At 47.8% G+C, this 24,083-nt stretch overlaps 1 protein-coding gene across 1 annotated transcript; it reads left to right on the top strand.

Moving 5' to 3' along the window:
- Positions 1-1,106: 1,106 nt before the first annotated feature.
- Positions 1,107-19,342, top strand: LOC103680313 (leukocyte immunoglobulin-like receptor subfamily A member 1). Its single transcript, XM_040634394.1, has 13 exons — positions 1,107-2,132; positions 2,521-2,556; positions 4,613-4,897; positions 7,405-7,692; positions 9,337-9,513; positions 12,482-12,637; positions 12,721-12,756; positions 12,940-13,224; positions 14,707-14,985; positions 15,255-15,305; positions 16,117-16,164; positions 16,273-16,485; positions 17,710-19,342. The coding sequence occupies exons 1-12, from the start codon at positions 2,099-2,101 to the stop codon at positions 16,461-16,463; spliced, it is 1,866 nt and encodes a 621-aa protein (XP_040490328.1). The 5' UTR covers positions 1,107-2,098; the 3' UTR covers positions 16,464-16,485; positions 17,710-19,342.
- Positions 19,343-24,083: the final 4,741 nt, after the last annotated feature.

The raw sequence follows: 24,083 nt of genomic DNA, 5'->3' as shown, positions 1-24,083 counted from the left end.
TCTTGTCAAAGGCCGTACAACATGGCATGGTTGTTGACCATCATGGGGCCTCAAAGAGAAGACCCCTGAGTCCGTCCACTATCTGTTGAACCACCCCCTGTAAACAAATGCCACACCTTGGATTTATGGGATTGTTCCAGATATGGACTTTAAGACACGCTTGGGTTTTGGAACCAGGTAAGGCCTTGGGCTTGGCTCAAAACATTTCCAGGAAGTCAGATATTTTTGTCAGCACATATTGTGGGAAAACCAGAACTATGATTGAGAAAGGAAGTTTTTCGGCTTCCTCTCGTGTCATCAGTTCGTAGAGGGACCTGAACAGTGATGACAGGGCCCGACGGACTGCACCCAGTGCGAGGATCGGTTCTGTGGGGCTCCTGCACAACAGAGGTGTGCAATAGTCGGGGAAGGAAAACAAGCGTATTAGATCCTACTGAGATCTGCAAGGGGAAGCATGGTGGACTTACCTGGCATTCCCCAGACGTCAGGACATGGACGCACAGCGATCCCATGGACAACTGAGGTTTTCTGCAACCCCGGCCTAGGTGTGGCTTTTAAACACAGCGTTTCAGCATGGATGCTAGGGTTAAGGCAAGAGTTTGGAAGAGAGGTTAAGTCTCCATGTGGCTTCTTTTAGAGTGTTATGAATGAATATGAGAAGGTGAGTCGTTCCATATATTTTTATATATATATATATAGACATTTCCATTTATTCTCTGACAAACAATAAAAAGAATATACTATCACGTATCAGAATATACTAAGAAAAACAACTTTCACCATTTCTCAAAATACATCCCTCAGGTCTTTTCAAGTCGACCCTTCCCCCAAGGGTAAGTCACTATGTTACTACAAGTAAATGGGCAAATCCACCGTCTATCTATTACTGGGATGTAACGTATTTGTCACGATCATCTTTTTTTTTTTTTAAAGATTTTATTTATTTATGTGACAGAGAGACAGCCAGCGAGAAAGGGAACACAAGCAGGGGGAGTGGGAGAGGAAGAAGCAGGCTCCCAGCAGAGGAGCCCGATGTGGGACTCAATCCCGGAACGCCGGGATCACGCCCTGAGCCGAAGGCAGACGCTTTAACAACTGCACTACCCAGGCGCCCTGTCACGATCATCTTGTCTCAGGACGAAGTGAACAAGTAACCCTAGCGTCTCCCCTGGAGAGTCCCAGACATGCATCAGAGATGGATAATTTTTGGACGTTTAGCAATTAGGTTCTGCTTTGCTCATTCTTAGCTGCAGGATCTTTGGCAAAGTCACTTCTCTTAAAGACTCATTGTCCCTGTTTTTAAAATCTGACCGTTGGTGGTGCCTTCCAAAAGATGGGAGGAGCTTGGGACTTTGGGTATTTGGTGTCTTGGGAGGCAAGAGTATAGGCATTATAATGAAATGTGGTCAATGCTAGAGAATTTGATTTGGAATATGTGACTTCCCATCCCAACCTACCGCTAAATATCTATCTATCTATCTATCTATCTATCTATCTATCATCTATCATCTATCCAGTATCTGTATCTAGATATAGATAGGTATAGGGATGGGTATAAGACTTTCTTTCCCACAGATGATAAATAGCTCCTGAGAAAATTCCTCTGCATGCTGGCGTAAAGACAAGCCCCAGTAACAGTATATTGTTTTCCTGATCAAGCCCAAGTGGATATACTTAGTCCCTGAATTCCAGAGAGGGTACGTGGGTCCATAACAGCCAAAGACACATGGCTTTTGACTAACGATCCATTGGAGATGCATCCCTGCCTGTATGGCACCCTCTTATACTCTGGCCCAGGCTCTCCCACTAGGATGTGGGCTCTGGTTTAAAGAAGGATTTGAGCCCCATCAGACATCGGTTGGGAAAACACACAGGTCTCATTGGAAAGATAGGTCTCCTCTCGGGCCCCACCCAAGAGCGATCCAGAACTAAGTTTTTGGGAAGGAACATATATTTGTGGAGCAATAGATGGAGAAATTCTCTGACCAGAGACTCTGACCTCATACTTCCTGCTAATCTACCTTACTGTCTTATGAGGATCTGTCATTCTGCAAACTGCACCAACAGAGACTAACTGGGCCGAGGCTGTGTCAGAATCATGGACCTCAGAGACATCACCCTTCTCTGTTTCGGTGAGTCCTCGAATGCAAGTGGGTCGGAGGGGAAGATGGGGGAGCCCCAAAACACTCTCAGTGTCCCTCTTACTATGAGAACGCAGGAGATTCTGACCTCCGAATTGCAGAGTTGGCCTTTGCCCAGGTATCTATAACTGTGTCTGCCCAAATTCAAGTAGCTTATGGGACCTGTTCAACCCATGTCATGCTGTCTAGAGATCCATGATGGGTCCAGAGTTCCTACAGATGAGAGCCTCAGGGCCTGGAATCGAGAAAATAAAAGATAAGCCTCAAAGCTATGCTTGCTGTGGAAGAAAAAATGACACCCTGCATATCATCAGGCCGTGTGACTTGAAATAAAGACGGGAAACTGGAAACTGATCTCTCATGAATCTCTCTCTTCCAGTGCTCTGTCTCAGCCAGAAGATTCGGGCACAGGAAGGTAAGTGTTCCGCTAACTCTCGCCCAGCCACCTTACACCTCGGGACGGAAGGGTTGAAAGAACAGTCAAAAGCCCAAGCGAATTCCAATTTTATTTCCCATCCCAGCCATCTCTGCTGTGTTCCCCTCTCCAAACCCCTCAAACACATCGTACTCAGACCTGGATTTAGTGTTTGCTTCCGTTAGGCTGTCTGCTCTGATTTCAAGGACACATATTTTACTGAATGTTCACAACTGCAGGGGTGAGGAAGTTGGGAGCCATTGGTGATTCCCCAATGTCTGTCCCTATGTCAGACCTGCTTGTTTTCACAACCTAATTCTCCCTCTCTATCCACTTTGCTTCATCTAATGGGATGTTGCCTTAGTCCCACCTTTGCATGCGGTCTCTGTCCTGGACACCAAGTGGCTCTCAAGTATGAGTGTATGTTGTCACCTCCACTCCTGCCTTGTCCATCCGTGTCTTCTCTCTTCCAGCTCCTTCTAAAGACTGTAGCCTGGATTACTTGTGTGTTTAAAACACAGATGTCTTTATCTCCCTCAAACCCCTCAGGGGTCGAACTTCAGATAAACCTACTGATGGGACTGGGTCTCCCAAGGGTGCTGCCCGCCCAGGCTGCATCTGCTTCCCCAGCCCACCTTCCGCTCTCCCACTGCACCTCTGCTCCTCACACATGCTGACCTCACTTCAGTTTGTCCTCACTTATTTGTACTTTAGTAACCCTTCTCCCATCAGCTCTTCTTCCCATGATGCTCCCGACCCTCCTGTCCACGTTGCCTTGGCAACTGCTACTCGTCCTCGGGTACCAGCTGAACCCTTACATCTATTATCAGACCTCCAAGACCTACGTCTCTATACTGCAGACCATGTGTCATGACCCGCGATTATATGCTTGTGTATTTTTTTAAAAATTAGTATCTGACATTTCCCACATCCTCATTCCCTTAAGGTCTTAAGCAGGTTGTGTAGGTCAAGGTCCTCAACCTCCGACCTATTGACATTTGGGAGCAGATAATCCTTTGTTGGGAGGAAAGTCCTGTGCATTGTAAGATCCCTGGCCTTTACCCAGTAGGTGCCAACGGTGCCTCCCGCCCCAGTTGTGAGAACCAAAAATGTCCCCAGGCATTGCCAAATTGTCCCCTGGGAGGCAAAATCGCCCCCTGTTGAGAACCACTGGTTTAGGTCATGATATTAAGTGACCACTGTGTCTGCATTAATGGGGGCATCTCTCCATATACTTTGGAAGAACAAAAGCACGGAGGTATCGGTGAATGAACAATACTGAATAACAGGAAGTCCTGCAATCTTTGGTAAATACAGTCGACACCTTCCACAACCACAGGTTGGTCTTCCCTGATGGCACTCCTTCTGAGCATAGCAGAGTCCCTTTCTTTCCCCCCTCACAGAGCTGCACTGAGCACATCGCTATCAGGTCTAAAATAGATGATACACCACGAGAAAGGGACCCTTAAGTTGTGAGTTGTTGACAAGGGTTGCCATGGCAACAAAACACCACGCAGATTTTGTGGCAGACTCGTGGTTGCTAGGGGAGGGGCTGCGGGAAGAAAGAGTGGGAAGTGACAATGGCCTCCAGTATCCTGTGAGTTGTCTTTAACATATGAAAATTCTTTTGAAACCTCCCTTTCCTTACCTCCCCCAACCCCATAGTATATAATCAGCCACCCCTCACAACCCGGGGCAGCAGCTCTTTCTGCCCACGGGTCCTGTCCCCGAGCTTTCATAAACCACCATTTTGCACCAAAGACGCAAGAATTCTTTCTTGGTTGTCGGCTCCGGACTCCACCCCACCGAACCTCACCGATATTCTAAAACCACATCAGAGCCTACCTAAAAAAAAGAAGAAAAAAAAAGTTGAAATGGTGAATTTTACGTTATATATATTTTACTACATTTAGAAAATACAAAAAAAATATTTTTTTTAAGGAAAGAATTGCAGGTCCTTCACACCTTACTTTATTTGTATTCTGCCCACAGAGCAGGAAAGCGGTATGGTTTCTCCGCAGCCGCGCACCTGAGTCTGGGCTGTATTTTCCTGCAGGGGATTTTCCTATTCCTATCGTATCTGCCACACCTGGTTCTGCGATTCCCTGGAATGAGTCTGTGAAGATCCTGTGTTGGGGGACCCCCGAGTCTTACTTGTACCAACTGGAAATCTGGGGAAACTCCACATTCGAGGTGGTGGAGAAGAAGCTGGGGTTTCAGAAGGAGGCTGAATTCCTCATTGAACACATGAATCCGAACACTGCAGGACGTTACCAGTGCCGGTACAGGAAACGCGACCGCTGGTCGGAGTGCAGCAAAGCCTTGGAGCTGGTGGTGACAGGTGAGGACACCCCCAGGGTCTCCAGCCCGCGGGTGTGCTTTCTTCTTCTTTCATAGACTTTCTTTTGAGAACAGTTTCGGGTTTCCGAAAAAATTGAGAAGATAGGACAGAGCATCCCATATACCTATCACCCGCTCTCCCGTGGTGGTAACAGCGTCTGTTGGCTAATAGAATTTAAATACAAATTTAAAGAAGATTTCCTTAGCTTTCACCCAGCGTCCTTATCGGCTTCTAGGATCCCGCCCACGCGGCTTCCCTTGTCACGTGTCCTCGGGCGCCTCTCGGCTGTGGCCGCTTTGAGCAGCGCGGGCCAGTACTTTCCAGGATGCCCCACTGTTGGAAGTTGTCTGATGTTTTTCTCGTGATAAGACAGGGGTGCTGGCGATGAGGTTGTGGAATATCGGTGAGGTTCAGTGGGGTGGGGTCCGGAGCCGACGACCAAGAAAGAATTCTTGCGTCTTTGGTGCAAAATTGGTGGTTTATGAAAGCACGGGGACAGGACCGGTGGGCAGAAAGAGCTGCTGCCCCGGGGTTGTGAGGGGTGGCTGATTATATACTAGGGGGTTGGGGGAGGTGAGGATAAAGGGAGGTTTCGAGAAAGTACTTTCCTATGTTAAAGAAGACTCCCAGGATCCCGGAGGCCTGGCCATGGTCAAGTTAAGGTTGTTTACCCCTCTAGCAAGACATTGACATGAAGACAGATGGGAACTTCCTGGAGGAACATTACACTCTGTCGCTTCAAATATCTGTCTATGGGCCGCAGGTTATAAGGACATTCAATTGTATCTACATTTCCTTCTGGAAGCTGGGTTATTGATAGAAATGCTTTGTTCTTGTAGATTGCTAAGACATTTGCAAACTGAGGGAGACTCAAGTCTTGCAGGATTGTGGTCTCTATGGGTTAACTTTCTTTGTCCTCTGGGGCAAGCAGGAGTGCCTGAGGAATGTCACGTACATCCCGTGGGGGGGGGGGGTTGCAGGGTGTCAGTTTCTGCTTTGTCCTCAGCTTGCCTGCTGTTCCCTCATCACTGGGGTGACTGTGGGGAAGACCACAGAGGCCCACATCACATTAAGGCTGCTCACCATACTACTGAGTATGGCTGGTGAAGCTTGGGCTTGAATACCCGGCTGAGAGAGTGTCCCCAGGTTTTCTCCATGACCCTTTCTGTACAGAAAGAAATCAGTAAATGAGCCTGGACCTAAGGAGGGGAAGTTATGCTCCCTGCACAAGGCCAGCCCCAGATTTTAAGCCCTCTGTCTGTCCTCAGGGCGGCTTGAGCCTCTGTTTCTAGAAGGGTTTGTTTCTAAGTGTTCATCCTGAATTTCCAGGTCTTTTCACCGCTAACACGCTTTTTACATAATGTCACCTCTTTCAGCCTCCGACATAGCGCCTCAAACTCTGGATACTATCCCCTTTTTCCCCCCAATATGGCTTGTGATACTGTGATTTATAGTAAGAACTATATATTTGGTCTTTGTTCCTATTCCTGGCACGGAGCTCTTCATCCCTTGGTGTTTCCCGAATGATTGAGAATGGTAATGATGTTTTGATATTCCTAACGAAGGCTTCCTCCCTTGCCTGAGGTTCTGTTAATGAGGTGACTTTTGGACCCTGCCTAAGGACAGGGGCTGGTTGCCAGGAGAACCGACCATGTGACTAGAAGGTTAGCACTTTCAGTCCCACCCACCCACCCCCACCTCAAGGGAGTGGGGGAGGGTGGGAGGTTGAATCAATGGCTAATGGCCAAAGGTTTAATCAACCATGCCTAGGTAAGGAAGCTTCCGTAAGGATCCAAAGGGACAGGGTTCAGAGAGCCAGGGTTCAGGTGGAGATGCTGGTAGGTGGCCCCCCTGGAGACAGCACATGGCCGTATGCATCCTTCCAGTCTGGCTGTCCCTGATTGTATCCTTTATAATGAACTGGCCATCTAGTGAGCAAACTGATTTCCTGAGCCTATAGCTGCTTGGGCAAATTAAATAAGCTCAAGGAAGGGGTTGTGGGAACTTCTGATTTACAGCCATTCTGTCGGAAGCACAGGTGACTGGGTGGGGGGGCTTGCGACTGGCATCGGAAGTGGGAGCGATCTCAGGACTGAGCCCTTAACCTGTGGGATCTGATGTTACATAGTGTAAGAAGTAAGTTGAGTTATGGGATGCCCACCGGGTGTCTCCGGATTGCTTGGTGGTGCGGGGTGGGGGGGAACCCCACGCGTTGTTTGGGAACAGAATCATGTGGGTCTTATGGCTCTAGAAACAAGATCTCTATCTCTTGAAAATGGCATCTCATCTAAGGCCCACAGGCTGCTTGCTTGCCCAGCCCTGTCTGCAATAGTTTGCGAGAGAGAATGGGCCCTGGGGTGGTGAAATGGGATGTTCCCAGCTCCCATTCCTTTGGATCAGGGAACATCAGCCTGTTCCCTTCCCTTACCATGGATCCAATAGGAGTGGTGGGGATAATGGGGAAGGGAAGGAAAATCGTGCTAAAAGCTCACTCTCTTCTCCTTCAGGCTTCTACAGCAAACCCGGCCTCTCCACTGACCAGGGCGTTGAGGTGCTGCGAGGGGAGACTGTCTCCCTGCAGTGCACTTCAGCACACGTCCCATTTGATAGATTTTCCCTGACCAAGGAAGGAGGAGCCACCGTGTCACAGAGCCAAAGCGGGGGACACCAAGGCAGCTTCGTTCTAGGTCCTGTGAACCAAAGCTTCTCAGGGAACTACAGGTGCTATGGTTGGTACCACAGCAGCCCTTACGTGTGGTCAGCTCCCAGTGATGCCCTGGGGCTTGTGGTCACAGGTAGGTGTACCCCAGCCCAGCCCTGTGTCCTCCTCCTCGGGGCTTTGGCCTCCGGCAGGAATACAAGAGGAGCACTGAGAAAGAACAGCCGGCCAGTCGAGACTGTGAAGAGAAAAAGACTTTCATCCACACACCATTTGATTTTCACATCCTCTCCCAGAGTTCTCCAGACAGTGCGCTTTAAAAACACGTGGTCTGTTGAGAGTGGAGCGGCCCAAGTTCAGAATCCCGTTAAGGGGCATTGATGAGACAATAGATCCCAGACACCACCTCACACTAACCCACCTCTCTTCTTCCCATCCTTAGCTGCTTCTGGAAACCCTTAAACTAACCTACAGTACTACAGTCTGCTCTCAGTGCTTGGCTGGGAACTTAAGGCTCATGGGAAGAACTCTAAAGACTCTAACATGAGCCCCATTATCGTAGTGTTTGCATCCCTCTGCTCAGCAGAAGACAAGTTACAGCAAAGGAGAGCAATGCTGATCGCTGCCCAGGGCAACCACGTTCCTCTCTCGTGCCCACCTTGTCCAGTCCCTCTGCGAGCTGAGCCCGTATAGAGCCGTGGCCCTGGGAGATCGCACAGGCTAGAGTGCTCTTCTCATTGACCAGCGCATGGGAGAATTGGGCACCGATGGAGGAGGAGTGAATTTATTAGTCTTTTTCTTTAGAGAAGTTAGGCACTGTATCTTGTCTTAGAAATCATCTGTCCCAGTGTTGGGATAATACTATCCTGTATTTTCCTCTCAAACTCAAAATATTTTGCATTTTGTAAGTACGAACTAATCTGAAATTCCAAATCCATTTGAAATTAATTTCTGTATTTTAACAAGAGAGTTACTATGATTTCTGAGCATTGTCATTTCGCAATAGTTTATTACATCCTTGAGAGGAACCATGGGCCCAGAAAGTCCATATAACAAATGAAGGATGTTTTTTTAAAGATTCAGAGAACAGCAATGTCTAGTGAACAGTCACACAATAGTGGAGATACAATTTACTTAAGATAATCTGAAAATTTTCTCCGGGCTACTTCCCAGATACCAACAGTGCTTCCCAGATACCAAACAGACGCTTTGTCATGTATGAAAGAGGAACACAAGTTGTTATGTGGGGTGAAGAAAGTGTAAAGGAGGGGTGCCTGGGTGGCACAGCAGTTGAGCGTCTGCCTTCGGCTCAGGGCGTGATCCCGGCGTTATGGGATCGAGCCCCACATCAGGCTCCTCTGCTATGAGCCTGCTTCTTCCTCTCCCACTCCCCCTGCTGTGTTCCCTCTCTCGCTGGCTGTCTCTCTGTCAAATAAATAAATAAAATCTTAAAAAAAAAAAAAAAAGAAAGTGTAAAGGAGAAAAATTAGGATTCCAAATATATGGAGGTGTTGCAAGGATAAGACTAGACTTTGAGGGAAATGAAGAGGGAATGAAAAGCAAATACAACTTCCCCATAATCACCTCCTTCCCTGGTCACAAGACTCCCCTGTGACCCAGGCTCAAAGATGAAGTATTGGGCTTGCGAATGCATGAGTTCATTGAGGAGGGTTCCGACTGTAATCACAAATAGGGAAATGAGCTCCCTTTCGGGGCTCTGGGTTGGGATGAAATGGAGCATGACCAATGATTGCTCATCTCCTTTTACTTATGTCTGCAGATACAACGACACAAGATTACACAACGGGGAATCTGATCCGAATGTGTGTGGCCGGGCTGGTCCTTGTGGCTCTCTTGGCCATACTGGTTGAAAATTGGCACAGCCATCGGGCTCCAAACAAGGAAGACTGGCCAGATTTTCCTGAACTGAGCTGGAGTAAACAGAAATGTCAGACATAACGGGCCTTTGGACAAACCCCTACCGGCCACAAGGTAGACACCTGTCACTGACGTAGAAGTGAGTCAGCACTTGTGGAGTCCTACAGAGCTACTGGGAGAACAAAAGAGAGAAAGAGGCACTAACAATTTTGGATTCATTTTCAAATGAATGGTATTTTCTTATATATATCCGATACAGTTGTACACCACCTTTCTAGATGTTGGTGATAAAATTCTTGGTATAGTCTTGGCTCAACTCATTCCTGTGATAAAAATCATGAGAAGCATTCTCAGTTCTCATTGCTGACTGCTTTTCTCCCAGCTTCTATAGAAGTTCTGGCTCAAATCTTCAATCTGTCTTGAATTTATCAGCAAAACCAGATACACTCACATCCTTCTAGGTAAGACCTTAACACTTAGAATTCCATAAATTATTAGTACTACTGATTAATTATTAATACTGTCCATTCAACATACCATATATTCCATGACATGTATGCTTCTAGTTTTCCCTACACTGACGTTTGTGTGTTAACTAACACATGCTTTCCCCATTGTTAAGAAGACTCTCCCATTCTTACGAAACAAACATCTCATGCCCAGACCCCTGGGCCCTCCAGAAGAGTCAAATGGAAGGCAACACTTTCGCTACAAGTACACACAACAATATACGTTCGAATCCCATAGGTACGAAAGCTCACCATGAATGACTAGCAGTAAAAAATTGCAAACTTCATAAAGAAACAAAGAAACCCCAAAATATAATTGAAGAATTAGCAATACCAAGGGACTTGAGATACAGAACTGTCATATGCCTATGTAAATTACTAAAACAGTGAGTAGAGAAGAAAGCCACAAGGAAACCGAGGCTAGACCCATCCTCTGAAGTCCAGACCCAACCCCAATCAGGGCCATGCCATGGAGATACTAGCCCGATCCTCCGTGATGCCAGGAGGCTGACTTAAATTCCAGGGAGCTCCCCCAACTTTTAAAACAATGTCACAGGAACTTGTTACCAGGCAACCAGCCTCTTGAATAGACTCTCAGACTCTGAAGTGAGAGGTAGCAGAACTTTCTCACCATACCAAGAGAACTACTCTGCCCCTGGTCCCTTTATCCCCAAAGGACAACTAGCTCTTTCCTGACACAGGAACCCGCTCACTAGGAGCCTTACCTTCATGCTATGAATGGACTGTAGGCTGACAATGATGAGTAAGTTAAGATGTTTTATGGGAGAGAAGTGAGACGAGATGCCCTCTTGGTCCAGAGACACCTTTGTCATCTACAGGCGAGCCTGCCTCATTGTCTCCTTTGAACTAGCGACTACTGCTTCCCTCCCGCATGGTTTGGTATCTAAATGTTTCCACAGGTCAAGGGTGATTTTATTTTTTTTTTTTTAAAGATTTTATTTTATTTATTCGACAGAGATAGAGACAGCCAGCGAGAGAGGGAACACAAGCAGGGGGAGTGGGAGAGGAAGAAGCAGGCTCACAGCAGAAGAGCCTGATGTGGGGCTCGATCCCGTAACGCCGGGATCACGCCCTGAGCCGAAGGCAGACGCTTAACCGCTGTGCCACCCAGGCGCCCCAAGGGTGATTTTAAAAACAAAAAACAAAAAAACCCATAGCACATAACCAGGTTTCTCACATGCAATGGCTGTGCCCGCTCTCTAGAAATGGGGTCAAAGTAAAAAACTCTAGTGCGTAGCCCTGGGTCCTCACCACTACTTCTTCTGCACCCATCTGTCCTGTAAGTTTATTAGGATTAAGTTCCCTAAATGATGTAGACAGAAAGTCAGCTGGAAGAAGCCCCCTGCTGTATCCTTGGAGAGTCCTAATGGGGAGGACAAGACAGTAGCTATCCAGTGGACGACCCTTTTCACAGGGAGAGCAGAGCTTCGATTTTAGGTCCAAAGCTGCCCAGGGGTAGACGCACAAGCTATCATCTCAATCAAGAGTGACCATCTCACTTGATCTTTTCTTCTCCAGGATAGCTTCTGAGAAAGATGTTACAGATAGGTGAGAATGATGCCCTCCCCCAGAATGTTGTTAAGGACATCTTGGCGGAGACCATCCAGACAGGTGGCACGGGTGGGCGCTGGCTGGCTGGAGATGGGTTCTGGAATTTGGAGCCAAGGTCTGGAGGCAACAGAAAAGAATGGAATAGAAACCTTGCCCTTTGCAACCACAGGAATGGATCCACAGGGCATTACGCTAAGTGAAATAAGTCAGACACACAAGGACAAACACTACCGATACCACTTACAGGACAATGAAACTGTCCTATAATTTGACTTAGGTGTTGGTAACTTGACTATATACATTTATCAAAACTCATATACAACTGAACAGGAAATGAGTGTGTTTTACTATATGTAAATAAGAAAGTGAATGGAATGTATTCAACCACAAAATGCAGACATAAGAACAAAGGTAATAGTTTGGGGGAGATTTCCTCATAGAATGGAAGGTAGAATATAAATTGGCAAAACATTTCAGTTTCAAAAAAAAAATGTTTAGATCCCTTGAGGAAAACAAACACATTTTGAGTTTTAAAATATATTAAAATATTTAAGATTTTAATATTTAATTTCTGCTTTACAACAGATTAAAGGAATATACTTATGTAAGAAACAGAACTCTTTGTTTCAAAATTTGCATTTGTTGAAACACTGTAACAAATCTTCAGAGAAGATAGTGTTATCATTTCATCCTGATGAAACCAATCAGTGACCCAAGCATATGCATACCAAAGAAAGGGGAACCAAGATTAAACACATATTTTTTTTAATGATTCTTTCCTGGGCATAATGTCCACATTTCCAAAATTTGGAAGAGGACCCTGAAATGAGTTTCAGGTGGGGCAGACAATTGTCAGAGGATCTGGTCAGACCACAGAGACGATCAGATGTGTCATGGGGACCATGACCTGAATTTATGCCTCATGGTCAGAGGGAGAAGGAAGACTGTGAAACTTCTCGTAAAAAGTCAGTGTGAAAGCCCCATGGCGATTAGTGCTGGCTTCACCCACCACATCCTGTGCCTCTTCCTGGCCTGCTGGACTCCGTCTCCACCCAGCTGCCCCACACTCACCTGGTAGAATCAGTGCTATGACCTCTACGCTCCCCGCCCAGCTCTACCTCGGTGGGTTCTTGCACACAAGGGAGACAGAATCCAGGGGTCCGGGTGTGGGTGGGGCAGCGTGTCTCACTGTTCCTGTCTTCCAGGGCTGCTCCTGAGCCAGACCGTCGGCGCCCAGAAGGGTGAGTCCCTCCTTCAGAGCCCCGGAGTCTCTCTTCTGGGCTCAGAAAAAGTACCCACCTATGACCCACCAGAGGAGAGGGCAGGGGCTCTGGTTTGCTGGGAGGGCTTGGGGCCAGCAGCTGGGTGGAAATTTGGGTGGGAAGGGGCTTTATCTGGAACTCCAGCCTCCGATTCCCTTCCAGAGATTCTTTCAAAACCCATCATCTGGGCCAAGCCAGATTTCATGATTCCGAAGGGAACGCGGGTGTCGATCTTATGCCAGGGGACTCCTGAGGCCGTTGAGTACCAGCTATACTTCGAGGGACACCTCTCTGCCCAGCGGAGCCCAAAACAGCTTGGAAGGAGGAACATAGCCATGTTCCACATCCCAGCCATGACCCCGCACACTGCCGGGCAATACAAGTGTGTTTACCGAAGGAAGAAGTTCTGGTCGGAGCCTAGTGACCCTCTGGATCTGGTGGTAACAGGTAACTGTCCCATCCTCGGCCTGAATCCTGGGGAGGGTCATATTTATTTATTAATCTCCTTAAGTGTCATTCAACCTCACTCGGTGGTTATCTATGACCTAGAGGCAGATTTGTCATAGGTGGGGTTCTCCAGGTGAGATGCTCTGAGATGGATGCGTGTGTGCAGGGGGGAGCACTGGGGGCCATCCTCAGAAGCGACCCCGGTGGTGAGGAGTGAGGCAGAAGGCGAAGCTGGACCGCGGTGCAGTTTCAACAGATACCTCAGCCAAGCAGATGTGGAGCTCTGGACCTGGGATGGCCCTTCTCAGTGGCGCTGAGATGAGGCTAGGGGTTCTGTACCCACCAGCGTCAACCCCTCCTAGGGAGGAGGTCCTATTCAAACATGCTTTGGGGGCACTTGTATTCTAGCGGGGGAAGACAGATCACGAGTCTAAGTCAGGACAAATCAATCAGTCACGAGCCCCTGAGGAGTACATGAAGATGTGGAAAAAAACAGAGTAGAACCGGCTTGGGAGGGAAGGCAGTCTCAGGTAAGGAGCCTCCCTTCCGCTGAGGGACGAGGTTCTCAATCTTAAGCAGGTATCAGAATTACCTGGAGGGCTCGTGAAAACACAGATGGCCCTAGGGCACCCATGTTCATGGAAGCGCTCTTCACAATAGCCAAGAGGTAGGAACAACCCCAGTGTCTACGACAAAGGAACGGGTAAACAAAAAGTGGTCCATACACACGATGGAATATTATTCCGCCTTAAAAAGAAAGGAGATTCGGACACCTGCTACATCATGGACGGACCTTGAGGACGTTATGCGGAGTGAGATAAGCCAGCCACAGAAGGACAGATACTGTAGGAGTCATTTCTGTATGGGACCTAGGATGGTCAGATTCATAGAGACAGAAAGCAGAATGGTGGGTGCCAGGGGCTGGGGGAGGGGGTTGGGGAGAGGATGCTTAATAATGGGGACAGTTTCAGTTCTGTAAGATGAAAAGAGCCCTGGAGACGGATGGCGGTGATGGTTGCATGACAATGAGAATGTGCTCAATGCCACTGAATTGTACCCACAAAATGGGTTAAGATGGTAAATTTTACGCTTCCTGTATTTTGTAACAATGTAAAACAATGATCATTTTTAAAACACAGATGGCTGCTTTACCCCTGAGTTTCTGATGCAGTGGGTCTGGGATGGAGCCTGGGAATCTGCATTTCTAATAAGCTTCCAGCTGATGCTGATGTTGCTGGCCCCAAGGATCTCTAACTCTGAGACCCACTGACGCTGGGCCATCCCCAGAGACAGGCCCATGTTAATGGCCCTCCAAGCTAGAGGAGTGAGTGTCTCAGTCTTGGAGGGAGAGATCAGGGAGGGTGTGTCCGTGACCAAAGCAGAGGAGACAGAGATTCTGGGGAGTCTTAAGGCCAAGGAGGAAGGGGGACATAGGAAGCAGGATAAAGACTCTCTTTACCTACCCGTCTCCTTCTCCCACAGAAATGTATGACACGCCCACCCTCTCCGTTCATCCTGGCCCTGAGGTGCCCTCAGGAAAGAACGTGACCTTCTATTGCCGTCTAGGCACTGCGACAAGCACGTTCTTTCTGCTCAAGGAGGGGAGGTCCAGCCGCCCTCAGCACAGATATGGGAACACCCAGGTGGAGTTCCCCATGGGTCCTGTGACCACAGCCCACAGAGGGACATACAGATGTTTTGGCTCTTACAACAACTATGCCTGGTCTTTCCCCAGTGAGCCTGTGAAGCTCCTGGTCACAGGTGAGCAAACCCCCAGATTCCCCCCCAGGGCCTCTCCAGAACCCCAAGTGAACCCCAACCAGTGATGAGGAAGGCAGCAAAGGGACAGGTGGGACGATGCGGAGGGCACCTCTCTGCAGTGCCCTCGTCCACATGCATTTTGCAGAGTTCCTGTTGATTGTTCCCGAGGAAGAAGGCCCGAGGGACAGGGACGGGGAGGACCCAGAGACTAGGTGGGAAGACCAGAGGAAATCCAAAAGCCTTACGGTTTTCTTTGTTTCCACTGCCAGAAGATGTTGGGGACACCAGCCTTGCACCCACAGAGCACACCTCTTTTTCTGGTGAGTAACGGTTACTTCTAAACTTCTTGGGGGGGAGGTGATCAGCACCCCCAGTGACACTGAAAACATGGCGTCCGTTCAAAATACCCGTTGACTGCACAGCATTTGCGTGGCCTGCACCTCCATTTGTGTGCATACAAACATCCTTGCTTTTGTGGCACTTGTATCCCCGCGGGAGACAGACCGCCAGTCAAAGTCAGGGAAATAAGCCAAGCACACAGCACGGGGAGCAAAGGGTGGCGTGGAAGAGAGTAGAACAAGCAGGATGAGGGTGGGGGCGATATTAGAGCTGTCTGACTCGGCTCACAGCTGAGCAAGAACCTAAAGAACTGAGGGCGGTCGTCCTGGGGCTACGTGGGAAAGAACGTTCCAGAGAGAGGGAGGGAGCAGCCACTGAATATGGCAGGGGGAGGGCCTGCACCGGGAGTAACTGCCTGCCCTGGGAGTGACACTGCACGCATGCTGGTGGGGACGGGTGCGGGCTCAGAGCCTGGAAGAAAACAGGGAGACTGAGTCATCCAGCATGTGAGGAAGAAGCCATGTTGACTGACATAATGAGGAAGCAGAGGGCCAGATGGAAGACATGCCTGGCGCGAGGTCCCCGAGCTGAATTGCCCCTTGGGTTTGCCTGTCCTTTGGCTCTTCCTCTCTACCTGCCAGACGAAGCCACTAGGACCTGAAGGGTGGGGTGGGGACCTGGAAAAGCTGCAGAAGGCCATGGGGGGTGGGGGTCCACCCGAGGGGAGCAGAGGCAGCCTGGGCGGAGGCCAACACTCTGTTTCTCACTGCCTCACTTCCCTATCCTCCGCAGACCTTTGGGACCTCGACCTGTTAACCACAGAGGCAGAGTTCCAGCAAGGTAGGCAAGCAGTGACGGAGTGGGATTTGGAACGGGGAGAGGGAGACAGGCGGGGCGAGGTGGGTCCATCCATTCCCGTCAGTCCTCAGTCTGTTCTTCGGACCCCAGACCTCGCCGTCTGGGATCACACGGCCCAGAATCTCCTTCGGATGGGTCTGGCTTTCCTGGTCCTGGTGGCTCTCATGTGCCTCCTGGCTGAAGACTGCCTTTGGAGGAAGAGGAACCAGGAGAAAGCCAACGGGGCTTCAAGTCAGGAATGTAGGAGAAGGTTCAGAACACAGAGACGCCTGGACAAATGACCAAGAGATGAGCTGGCCACAGGTAGAGCTGAATGCTGGCCTTGACCCTGGCCTGCGTGAGGTCTGTGTTGTGCCCACGGTGGGGGGAGGGGGGTAGTTCCCCTACAGGAAACTGAAGGACAGCTGCGTCGAGTTTGGAGAAGCTTCCAGGAGGAGTTGGGGTGGGCGGCGATGAAAGAGCTAAATTTCTCCTGCAACAAGACCCTCTTGTCTCTTCTGGGGTGTAAGCATTTTTGTGCCTGCCCGATGCAAACCAAAGTTTTAACCACCCTGGGCTTCCCCGAAAATCTCTCTTTGTTCACAGCATGGCCACAGAATATTTCCTTCCTGCTGTGGTCTTTATCCCTAATTCTTCTTTCCTTTGCTGCAAAATGTCATTCAAGGTATTTAATAACCAGCACAGAAAAAATACTAATAATGACCAGCACAGAACAGGCATTTATCAAGGAGAACAGGAGCCAGAGAAGTACCACCGGGTCGATGGAAATGCGGGCAGTGAGCACACACACGGCTGAGTGTGTCCTGGCTGGGTCTCAGCCTTGCCCCAGTTCCCCTGTCCTACGCCACTGCCAGCTTCTGTCTTCCTCGCTTCTTATTCCAGACTTTGCCTTCTTCCTCAGGTCTCTCCCAAGAAAGTTCCCCAACTCCCCCAGCTTGACTTCAGATATCCCTTCCACGTTCCCAGAGCCAATGTCGTCTGTAACATCACTGGGGCTCTGACACCGCATACATACCCATTTTCCCGTCTCTACAGTGAACTTGTGTGAGTTAAGTCTGTGTTGGGTCTGATGACTGAGCTCACAGCTCCTGCCACTGAGAGACTTCTCCAGAACTATATGTCGGGTCAATGGACATAGAAATGAGGCTGTAGCACAGCTTAGCCCTCGAGACTCCTGATTTGCTCCTTGAGAATTTCTACTTGGTCAACCCATTAATACAACCATTGTATGGGTCCCTGCCCCCCTCAAGATTCTGACATCTCACACGGCTCAAATCCATTCTCTACATCTGAGTTTTCTCTTATGGATCAGAGAACATTGATTCCAACCTCAAAGGGGTGAAATGCGTATTTCATGAGATAAGAATATCCAGAAACCAGCATGGGCTCCGACACATGTAAGTCAACTCAATGCATGGCAGCTGTTATTATCACGGGTACTTCAGGGAACTGAAACTCACGCCAGTTGTTACCTCAATACCAGGGGACCCGTACTGAGTGTCCTTCTTTCTGTTCCTTGTCTGCTAGGTGTTCATGGACCAAGAACTTCTGTTGATACGGAATCATGATGCTCTTTATCCCAAGATGTGACGGATTTCTTCAGATGTGTTTATGATATCCCCAAATTTCCATATTCTAAGCTATGGCAGGAAACCTACAGTCTGGGGGGGGAGGGGAATGTGTGAGGTAGAAGAATTTGGGTTCTCCAGATATAAGGGCAGGGGCTTGAGAGCCCTCTCAGAGGGATGGAGGGATCTTTTCCACGCAAGGCTGTCCCCCTCACCGCTTCAAGTCAAAATCTTCCAAAACTGGCCAACAGTTAAGTAGAGCATTACTCTTTTTGAAATATTGAACCCCGTTTGTATTCCAGACAGCGAAATGAAGCACGGGGAGGACGGGAGGGAGGGAAAGGGGGACGAAGTACCAGCCGATTGTTTGTGATGGGGATTTATTGGAAACACTCAAAAACACCTCCATTGATTTGTCAGTGGTTAGAACCTAATAGCTTGCCCCGCTTGGATGCACAGCAGGGAGAGAAAGATAGCCTTTATTTCAGGCGTCTCTGTGACAAGATAAATACTGGCATTTCTGCGACCAAGGGAGTGAGGAGGGTTGTAACAGCGTTGTGACAGGGAGCTGCAGTCTCTGGGACAAGAGCCTACTATGTGCCGGGAACTTGTGAAAGGACCCCATCCCTGCCAGAACGGGGCTGATTGTCCAGGAGAGCAGATCGTCAAGAAAGTGAGTAAATGCAGTGATAACGCAGGGGAGAAGTTGGGCTAGAAGAAACACAGGATGCCAAAATTCCATGCTGAGACACTGAGGACACACAGATGAGGAATGGGGATGACGGTGGTGGGCGTGTGCACCAGTCATGCAGAGCTCACGTGCAAGACAGAGGGGGAAAACCATGCAGTGTAAGTAGAGCTTTGAATCTGGGTGACGCTGGGGGCGTGCGCACATTAAATACACATTTCATCCTTAAGGCAACGGGAGCTCGTCGAGCATTTCGATCACGGCTGTGCTAGGATGACTTGTGCACCACAGAAAGACCCTTCCAATTACAGAGAGTAGGGGATACACGGGAGGAAACAAAACCATGGGGAAACAGCACAGAGAGTGTCACCTGTTTTTGGAGTTGACAACCAGGGAGACGACTGATACTGATAACCCAGAGGGAGGTCCTGCAATGGCTGATGGGTCCTGGTCCTGAGATTGGTAACATTTATCAGTTTTCTTATTTCTCAGGATTGCCTAGGTTATTCTGAGCCCTTTAGATTTCAATATTAACTTTAGGACGTCAGTTCTCACAAAAGAGCAGCCTGGGGTGCGCATGAAATTGGACTAAAGTTACAGATCCATTTCGGGGGAATGAGCATCTCTTCAGTCTTTCAGTCCATGCGAGCTCGCACCCTCAATGTGTTATATTTCGCCATGTATTTATGTGTTCCCTGATTTCTCTTAATAATATCGTGTAGTCCTCTGCACACAGAATGCGCACATCTTTTGCTAGATTCCCATGAGATAAACCCTCCAGTTATATCATCCCCAGATAGATCCCTCGGTACGTGACTTTTATTTTGTAAGTGGTATGACTCTTTAGATAATTTTATCACCCCTGTTTGTTGCTGGTATTATAAAAATAAAACTGGCTCTTGTATATCGAATGTGTACTCAGTGGTCTTGCAAACCTCACATCTTAATTTTAACAGTTTTAGATTATTTTAGATTATTTCTAGGTTTAAAAATTTTTAGAATTTCTTGTAAAATTGATTTCTTTTTTACTGTCTTACTACCTGGCTAGAACCCCCAGCACATTAATGGATAGCAAGTATCCTTTTCTTAGTACCAATATTATGGGGAACTTTTTTTTTTTTTTTACTGAAAAAACAACCCAATTTTATTTATTTTTTTAAATTTTTAAATTTTTATTTTTATTTTGATGTAAAGTTCGATGATTCATTACTTGCGTATAACACCCAGTGCACCATGCAATACGTGCCCTCCTTACTACCCATCACCAGTCTATCCCATTCCCCCACCCCCCTCCCCTCTGAAGCCCTCAGTTTGTTTCTCAGAGTCCATAGTCTCTCGTGGTTCATTCCCCCTTCTGATTACCTCTCCTTTCTTTATCCCTTTCTTCTCCTACCGATCTTCCTAGTTCTTATGTTCCACAGATGAGAGAAACCATATGATAATTGTCTTTCTCTGCTTGACTTATTTCACTTAGCACTTAGGAACTTTTAAAATATCTTACCACTGAGTAAGCAAATTACTATACTTTTTTATAGATATTCATTGTCCCAGTTAGAAAATTCCTCTGTATTCTTGTTCTGCTAAGCTTGTTTCCATTTGCAAATGAGAGAGATCATATCTAATGAGATCAGTTAGGAGGCTCCTACATTATTCTCAAAGACAGTGGATAATGGCTCAGAGAAAGTGGAGATCCTTCACATATTTTAGGCACATAAGTCATACTTCATTTTATTATTTAGAAATGATGGCTGAAAATTATGGAAGCCACCCAAATGTCCTTTGACTGATGAATGGATAAAGAAGAAGTGATACACACACACACACACACACACACACGCACACGCACACGCACAATGGAATATTACTCAGCCATCAAAAAGAATGAACTCTTGCCACTTGCAAAGTTGTGGATGGAGCTAAAGTATTATGCTAAGTGAAGTCAGTCAGTCAAAGACAAACACCATATGATTTTACTCATATATGTAATTTAAAAACAAAACAAATGAGCAAAGGAAAAAAAGAGGGGGGACAAACCAAGAAACAGACTCTAAACTATAGAGAACACGCTGATGGTCATCGGGGGGAGGTGGGGGAGGGGTGGGGATTAAGGAGCACACTTGTCATGATGAGCATTGGGCGATGTATGGAAGTGCTGAATCACTAAATTCTGCACCTGAAACTAGTATTTCACTGTGTGTTAGCTAACTGGGATTAAATAAGAACTTTAAAAAAAGAAATGATGGCCAAACAGGTAGCAGGATCGGCAAGGACTCTGGACAACTTGGGTTGGATGAAGAAGGGTCCATTTCCCCCTCACTCCTACCCGTTGGTGCTAATACCACAGGTGAACTATGAGCCACGTGGTAAGAAGAGGGTACGTTTGGGGCAAAGTCAGAGACACAAATGAATGGCCCATCTTCCCAAACTGAAAAGATTTCATTTTTTATTGAAATATAATTGACATATAACATTGTGTCACCCACAAGCTGATTTGATACACAATATACAATCGTCATTGTAGTGTTTGCGAACACCTCGGTTGTATCACATAATTATTTCTCTGTTCTGGTGGGAATGAGGAAGACTTAGTCTCTTAACAACGATGCGATACTGTTGTCTGGAATCACGTACTCTATATGAGACCTCCGGACCTTCTTCTTTACTAGTTGCCAGTTCGTACCCTCAAACAACATCTCCCCATATCCCCCACCCCCACCCCCTGGCCACCACCACCCTACTCTCTTTCTATGAGTTCAGCTTTTTCAGAGGCCACATATAAGTGACAACATATCGTATTTGTCCTTCTCTGTCTGATTTAGCTCGCTGAGCATAATGCCCTCAAATCCACCCATGTTGTCACAAATGGCAGGACTTCCTTCCTTCTCGTGCTGAATAATACATGAGAGCATTTTCGAGAAGCAGGCACACTCGTTGCTCTACCACACAGCGCGTGTGCTCTGGTGCTGGGCAGCCTGTGTCAGCAGGTTGGTGCTGCAGTAGCCTGGTCCCACAGACGTTAGGAAAGGTGATGTTTGAGGGCTGAGGGACACTCAGCCCACCTCCCCTCCCTCTGCATTTACCCCATAGTCTTCCATATTCCCAGTTACGATAAGACTGGATCTGCAGGCTGTGTGCCCTGTTTCCTTCATCTCATTTCATACAACAAACCTAGAGCAGTCAGGAGGTGGTGGACAAAGGACCAAATTCAGTCTATTAAAAACCTGTGTTCCTGAGGCAAGAGAGGTCCCCTCTACGTCCACCTTGCATTAGCCAAAAGGAGGAACAGTAACTCCTTCTTAGCAATGTTATGAGGACGTGATGTCACCCTAGGGATATGTCAATGCTCTGCCACCACCACCACCAGAACCCAACTTTCCCAACTCTGAGTTAGGAATGGGATCTCAAGCTTCAGAACACAGAGCATCGCGTGGGGAACCTCCATCCCCTCTACTCTTACTGGTCCATGGCTCTGAAGACCAGTTCTCTGCTTTGTCCTCACAACTCAGGCGTCAACCCACTGGGAGCTGGTTTCTCCCCCCATGCACACTTCCGCTGAAGCTGTTTTCGTGATAAACATTAATGGCTTCCTGGAACTCACAGTAGATGCTTCTCAGCCCATGTCTCGCCTTTGTTCTGTCAGTTGTATGACCACTTCCTCCTTGAAATAGTCAACTTCACTGGCCTCCTCCGCTCGTTTTCTGACTATCCCACACCATCAGTTTTGCAGACCCTCCACCACCAGAGCTTGTGGGCTCCAGGGCACATCCGCCTCTCTCTGGACACACGTCTGGGTGGATCTCATTTAATGCCATGCTCTCAATTTCTCTAAGATGGACACCCAAGTCAAACCTGTCTCTCTGAACCCTAGATTTTTTCTGGAACTTTGGGTTATTTTATCAAGTTCTCCCAGCCAACCTGGACTCATCATCTTCCTACCACCAAAGTTGTTCTCATTTGGAAAACTCCCTGCTCTGCTCACAGTTGCTTTGCTCTCCTTTCTATACCTACGCTTGTGCTCTGATCACTGCTGGGAAGAAGTGTCACACAAATTAGCAGGGAATGAGACATTTGTCACTTACGTGATTCTGGGTAGAGACTGATATTTTTATTATTTCTCCTAACAACTGTCCTTTTGTCAATTTGCCTTTTGGAAGTCCTATCAGGTAAAGATCTTATATATAAATATTTTAGGGGCCCTTGGGTGGCTCAGTTAAGCATCTGACTGGTTTTTTTTTTAATTCAAGTTAGTTAACATATAGTGTAGTATTGATTTCAGGAGTAGAATTTAGTGATTCATCAGTTACATATAAACCCAAGTACTCATCCCAAGAAGTGCCCTCCTTAACACCCAACACCATATCAGCTCAGGTCTTAATCTCAAGGCCATGAGTTCAAGTCCCGTGTTGGGCTCCATGCTGGGCGTGGAACCTACCTACCTACCTACATATATACATAAATAAATATTTTGAAAGATTGTCTTATAAATTTAAGAGTGTTTAATATATAGTATATGTTATTATTATATGTATAATTTCCTCAGTTACATTCATGTCACCGTGTTTTTCTGATACATGGTATCAACTGTAATTCACACGTTGACTTATGCGTCATTGTTGGCAAATGCCTTGACCTCTATATTCCTATATTCCATTTAAATGGCCTCAAAACCCCCAACACAAAGGTCCTCAATCTTTCCGCCAAGTGCCTTTGTCTTTAGATTAGCTATTTCCTCACGTACACGCATACCTCATATGTCCACATTGTAATCGCTGCTTAACTTTATAATCAACTTAATGTAACTGTTATGTGCACCATGGTTAGCGTGAAGCACTAGGACCGTCACCTGCCTGCAAATCAGACACCCACCGGGACATCTCTGCTTGCACAGACCCTCAAATGCAGCATGATAGGGGCGCCTCTGCACTCCTCTCGTCTGGGGCCAGACGATCCTGTACTGTTGGGGGGATTGCCTCCAGCAGCTCAGCTGCCCTAACGAAATACCATAGACCGGGTGGCTTAAGCAACAGAAATTTATTTTCTCGTAGTCCTGAGAGGCTGGGAAGTCCAAAATCGAGGTGCAGGCCAATTCGGCTCCTCAGTAAGGACTTCTTCCTGCTGGGGAGATGGCCTTTCCTCAGTGCGGGCCCAGGTTCTGCTAAGACCACCAATCCTATCAGATCGGGAGCCCACCAGTATGGCCTCATTGAAGCCTCAGGATCCCCTAAAAGCCCTAGAACCAAACACAGTCCCAGTGGGGATTAGGGCTTCAACCCATGCATCTGGGGGAGAGGGAGCACAATTCAGTCTCTAGCCACTAGATGCCAGGTGCACCCCCTTAACCTTGACGCTGAATATTGCCAAATGGTCCTTTGGAGACAAAATCACCCGCGGTTAAGCACCTCGGGCCTAGAAGGTTATAAACAGGGCGGTGGGAGGAGTGAGTGGCATGAGGCGCACCTGGTGACCACGTGAGCCCCCACCCCCAGGCAGAGGGAACAGCAGGGGAGGCCGAAGGGGTCGTGCTGGGGAAAATAGCCGGCGCCCAGCGTGGCGAGAGCGAGCGAGCTCCGGAAAGGTGAGTGACGAGGTCAGAAGGCCAGATAGACGGGACACCTAATGCCAGTTCTCTAAAAATAGAGACGTCT

The sequence above is a fragment of the Ursus maritimus genome, unplaced genomic scaffold (assembly GCF_017311325.1).
Source record: "Ursus maritimus isolate PB19 unplaced genomic scaffold, ASM1731132v1 scaffold_19, whole genome shotgun sequence".
NCBI classification, from domain to species: Eukaryota; Metazoa; Chordata; class Mammalia; order Carnivora; family Ursidae; genus Ursus; species Ursus maritimus.
This window is presented reverse-complemented; position numbering and strand designations above follow the sequence as displayed.

What these genes read in the sequence shown, in the direction of transcription:
- LOC103680313 (XM_040634394.1), top strand. Translation starts at nt 2,099, where the DNA reads ATGGACCTCAGAGACATCACCCTTCTCTGTTTCG. An exon ending in CATCACCCTTCTCTGTTTCG is followed by an intron (nt 2,133 to 2,520) that starts GTGAGTCCTCGA and finishes TCTCTCTTCCAG; the next exon opens with TGCTCTGTCTCAGCCAGAAG. An exon ending in GAAGATTCGGGCACAGGAAG is followed by an intron (nt 2,557 to 4,612) that starts GTAAGTGTTCCG and finishes ATTTTCCTGCAG; the next exon opens with GGGATTTTCCTATTCCTATC.